This window comes from Corvus brachyrhynchos, unplaced genomic scaffold, assembly GCF_000691975.1.
Source record: "Corvus brachyrhynchos isolate BGI_N302 unplaced genomic scaffold, ASM69197v1 scaffold106, whole genome shotgun sequence".
Taxonomy (NCBI): domain Eukaryota; kingdom Metazoa; phylum Chordata; class Aves; order Passeriformes; family Corvidae; genus Corvus; species Corvus brachyrhynchos.
In genome coordinates this window covers 1651696-1656514 of record NW_008238834.1, presented here as the reverse complement: position 1 = coordinate 1656514, position 4819 = coordinate 1651696, and the positions used below count along the sequence as shown (strand labels likewise).

At 41.9% G+C, this 4819-nt stretch overlaps 1 protein-coding gene across 1 annotated transcript in view; it reads left to right on the top strand.

Annotated features, from left to right (window-relative positions):
* The first annotated feature begins 762 nt into the window (after positions 1-762).
* Positions 763-4819, top strand: part of LOC103618437 (histamine H3 receptor) — a 7293-nt gene continuing 3236 nt past the window's right edge. The window contains exons 1-2 of the mRNA XM_017738227.1: positions 763-1104; positions 4333-4499. Of these exons, the coding sequence (XP_017593716.1) occupies positions 819-1104; positions 4333-4499 (453 nt within the window). The 5' untranslated portion in view covers positions 763-818. The remainder of the gene's footprint in view (positions 1105-4332; positions 4500-4819) is intronic.

Here is a 4819-nt window from a genome sequence, read left to right as displayed (position 1 = left end):
GGTGGGTGCCAGCCACAGCCATGGCCTGCCAAATTCTGTGCACACCTACCAAAATAAATGGAATTGTGGTGAGGAAGGGTTATCTTTTTTTCACACCTGCGAAGGGCTAAAGGCTTGGCACTTCATGGAGTAAAATCTTATCTAGGATTACTTGGGAGGTCCAGGATTAGATGGGCCACACTATAAAGACCCCCAAAATCCAAATATTTGGTTTGTTCTTCCCAGAGCTTCTGATTAGGATGAGCTGAAGAGGTATTGGTTATGCTTCTGCTGCATGTAACTGCATTATAAATGCTCTGTAACCAGCAACACTAAGAAATATCTCTCTGTTATTAACTGTAAAATTTAAAAAGTGTTACAGCAGCAAGTGCAAACGTGTCTACATTTTACTATAAGAGAAATAGAATTGTAATAATATTAATCCCGTTCACCACTGTGGAGGTGAAAATGAGATATGGTTTTAGCTTCAGCACAATTATGTATGTAAAACCACTTACACATTGCTAATATGCAAACTGCTTGACTGTGAAGAAACTTATTTTCTGAGAAGCTTTTTTGACATCAGTAGATAAGGATCTGTGTCCAGGAAAGACACTGCTTATGAAGTGTCTTTCTTTAGGCCAATAGGTGCATTCAGATCAAGAAATCTTAGCGAGTCCAGGTCTTGGAGTCTTGTGTTCCATTTTTTCGATACTGTGAATCTTCTTTTTTTATGTGCCAGTATTCAGCCCAGCCTGTTAATAGACTTGTCCCAACCTTTTGGATAACTTTGCCAGATACAACTTCCTTCCCAGACTGACCTGACCTGGATACCCACCATGCACAACAGCACGGCCGAAGCTCTGCACGCGGCTGCAACGCGTAACGAGACGTGGCCCAGCCAGTCGCCGAGCTCCGAGTTCTCACTGGGCGTGCTGGTGCTGCTGGCTTTCCTCATGGTGTTGCTGTCGCTGGTGACCATCCTTGGGAACATCCTGGTGATCCTTGCTTTCATTATGGACAGAAACCTCAGGCATCGGAGTAACTATTTCTTTCTGAATCTTGCTGTTTCTGACTTTGCAGTGGGTAAGTCACGGGTGTGGAGCCTCGTGCTAATTGTGTTGTAGGAGTCTTAGGAGCAGCAATGGTGTTTGTTTTCTGTGTGTTTTCTTCTGAGAGAACTATTTTGCAGCTGTGTCTGGGGGTAGGATCAGGAATGGTGGAAGCTGCATGAAGTATTTTAATAGCCCAGTATGTCTCAAAATATGTTATAATGAGAAATGCATCCTTTCTCATAAAAATACTTTTAATGTTGCTTCAAGAAAAAGGAGAAACTGTTATGTGTGAATACTAATTGAAGAGGTTGTTTGCTACAGTTTATGATTTACCTTTCCCTCTCCTGTAAGAGTGTTCATCACACACTTCAGAACATCCTTATATTTGACAGCTATGTGTGATACATCCAGGTAAATGAATTACTTCTCTACATAGTACTAACGGTTTATGAATGTATTACACTACAGCAAGACACTTTATCACCCGGTCTTTTTATTGGCTTCAGCTTAACAGAGGCTATTGATCCAATGGGTTGTTCAATACCAGTAACACCCTGCTGGCATCTCTTGTCTACATTCCTTATTGGTCCCCTCTTCCCATAGTGCCACTACAGAACTTTGGGAGAGTTGGTTGCTGGAGCTGCCATGGATCCAGTCCTGGCTGGTGATGCCAAGTGAGGCAGTGGTGGTGTGAATGCCTAGTGCAGTACTCCTCCATGGCTGGAGCCAGGGAAACAGTCCCTGCAGCAGAGAAAACCTGACAAAACCATGGTCCCATGGCAGATGTGCCAGCAAACATCTTGGCCTGAGGCTGGCAAGGAGGTACTGCTGCACACAAAGGCTTTCTCTTCAGGATGGCCACAGAGACCGGTATTCACTGAATTGTGAGAAAGGAAATCGCGGCCACAGACTGACTGCACTTCTGACAATACCATCCCACCAAATGCTGCTCCTTTGTCAATGCTGTGTAAAGTGTATTAGCTTAGCCTTTAAGGTTTTTCTTCATTTATGCCATTTATAATATGTATTGCCTTATTCTGGGGCTTGTCCTATGGGGCAGAAACCAAACGATGCATATGATGAAGCCTTTGCTTTCCTGCCAAGGCAGACAATTTGCTGGATCTGCTGTTTCATTGCTCAGTTCTTCTGCAAAGGTCTGTTTCTCCTCGTATCTCATAGTTTAGTCAAGAGAGTTAAATATCTACCTTCCACATCAGTTCTTTGTGGCTGGTGCCTCATGCATTCTTAAATCAGCCAAGAGGAAATGATCGCCATCAGATTGCCATCAGCCTATACAGACTGTGCAAATCTAAGATTTTGCTTCTGATATTGATCAGCAAATACTTCATTTTCTGAAATTGTTGTGGGGTTGTTTTTCTTAAAATTTATTAAAAGCCTGGAACCTTTCCAGGGATGTGACTCATGTTTTTGCATCCACTAATTAGTAAAAATAAGAATAGCTTCAAATGTAAGTGCTTAAAACCTGGAGTTTGCCTCTATATGTATAGCTAAAAGCAGTCATTACTTTTTGACATGGTGCCAAACATTGATCCCATTGAAGTTCATGAGAACAGGAGCTGTCATCAGCAACTATGAGAAATGTGTATTTAGTACCAAAGTGATGCTGCTTGTATTTGAGGTATATGTTAAAACAAGTCATCAGTACTGAAAGCCCTGTGAGCGTTTCCCTGTTGAGAACAGTCTGTCAGCTCACTGCCCAGGTTTTATTGTCAGTGGACCACATCACCCTGGATATGTTTAGTAACTTCTAAGATCTTGGTGGATATGTCAATGTACCGGTTCGGCCAAATTTAGAAATATATCCTCTGAGAGAAGGCACAACCACTCCTCCCCCACCAGGTTTGGGAAAAAAAAAAAAAAAATTTTCCTCGAAGGAAAGTGAAGATAAAACTATTTATTTAACAAACACCCGGGAAAGGAAAATAAGGTTAAATGGTAAAATCTTTCACTGTGGAGGAAAAACCTGGGAAAGTGTTAGAGTCCTCCCTTTGGTCTCCTCGGAGCTGGGGCTTGGCCCAGGGCCAGGCCCTCTGTGCCCGGTGGAAAGTCCTCCCGATGTGCTCTGAGGTTGAAAGCAGTCCAGTAGAAAAGGGAGAAAATCCGGAATTCCAGAGAAGGAAAAGCAAAGTCCAACTCTCAGTCTCTCTCCGGAGAACAAGAAAACTGGAAAACAAACTGGCCAAAAGCTGACTGGAAAAACAGCAAGCCGGGTGCTTCCTCGCTCCCCTGCCGCAGCTGGGGGGAAAAAAACCTGCTATCTTTATATGACCTTGAACGAGCTGCAAACTGCTTTGAGAAAATTTTGCTCAATTTTTTCTTCCTCCTCTCAGGCTCAGTTTAGAGGCATAGAAAGGCACAAAAATGAATTTCTGGGCATAGGCAGCGATATGGGATACACATCATAACGTCACCCCAAGACAGTCAAGAAAAGAATAATCTGGAGAGTTTAAAATGGATCTTGAAGCTGCATAGAATTTTCTATTTGTCTCTGGTAGATCAGCATTTTCAGGAATGTAGCATGAGCTATTGCACCACACTTTTGAAAGAATATTAGTGTTAAAATGAAGAAGTTGCTGGCTTAAAAATAAAACACAAACATGATTTTTTCTTAATGAAGTACTTCAGTGGAAAGTCTTTTGGACAAAACACAAATTTAACAAACCAAAAAGTAGTTCTGGAGTTATTCTCAGGTGGAGAACAAGCATGAAATTAAACATTCCTTGAAAATGGGAGATTCATACTTCTGCTGTGTCTGCTCTATCTCTGGTAAAAGAAATTTCCAAACACCACACAGACAGCCCAATATATTGTCTTTAGCTTACAAATGCTAACCAGTCTTACAGTAATAACTGCTATTGGCAGCACCTTTAGATGTGTTTGGGGGAAAATTAAAACACAGATAAAAGAACAGAGGAAATACAATGATGAGGTTACATGTCAGAATGCAACCACAGTGCATATATGCTGCAGTACTATTATATACCTTTAGAGAGTCTAAGTTGGTTAGACTTAAGTTTTCTTCTTCAGTAAATCCCTCTTTGCTGATTTGCTTTGAGCTTATTCCCAACAATCAGCATAAATCACACTAAGATCGAAGACATAGAAAGTCACCATCAGATTTCATGAGAATTTGAGGATTTCTGTGTGTAAATTACACATTCACCTTAATAGATTTGTTGATTTTTTTACCCAAGTACCAGCATAGTGTGTCTCTCTGCTTCCAGGAGTTTGCAATCCCCTATGAACCACATGGTGTCGTTGTGGTTGCTTTCCACAGGTGTGTTCTGCATGCCCCTCTACATCCCTTACAGCCTGACAGGGAAATGGCACTTGGGAAGAGGCATCTGCAAGCTCTGGCTGGTTATGGACCATCTCCACTGCACAGCGTCAGTGTTTAACATTGTTCTTATCAGCTACGACCGTTTCCTGTCAGTTACTAAAGCTGTAAGTACTCTGTTTATAGCTTCTCTGATTTTTTTCCTTGGAGGATTATATTCACCAACCTTTGCCATGCTGATGAGCATAAGCCCAAATTTAGTCAAGATAATACCTCTCAAAAATATACTGGCGTGTGGAGATTATTAGATATTTGCAGCTAGATGGGGTGAATATTCCATTGAGCATGCTTCAGTGCAGAGCTGGTCAACCAGGACCTTTCTCACCATTTCTGCTGCAAGTTGCTGTTGTGTTACTGCCTGAGGAAAAGCAGGCTAGGGGGTAAAAAGGGTAAGGCAGCAGACTGGTAAAAAAGGAGCAGGGAAAGA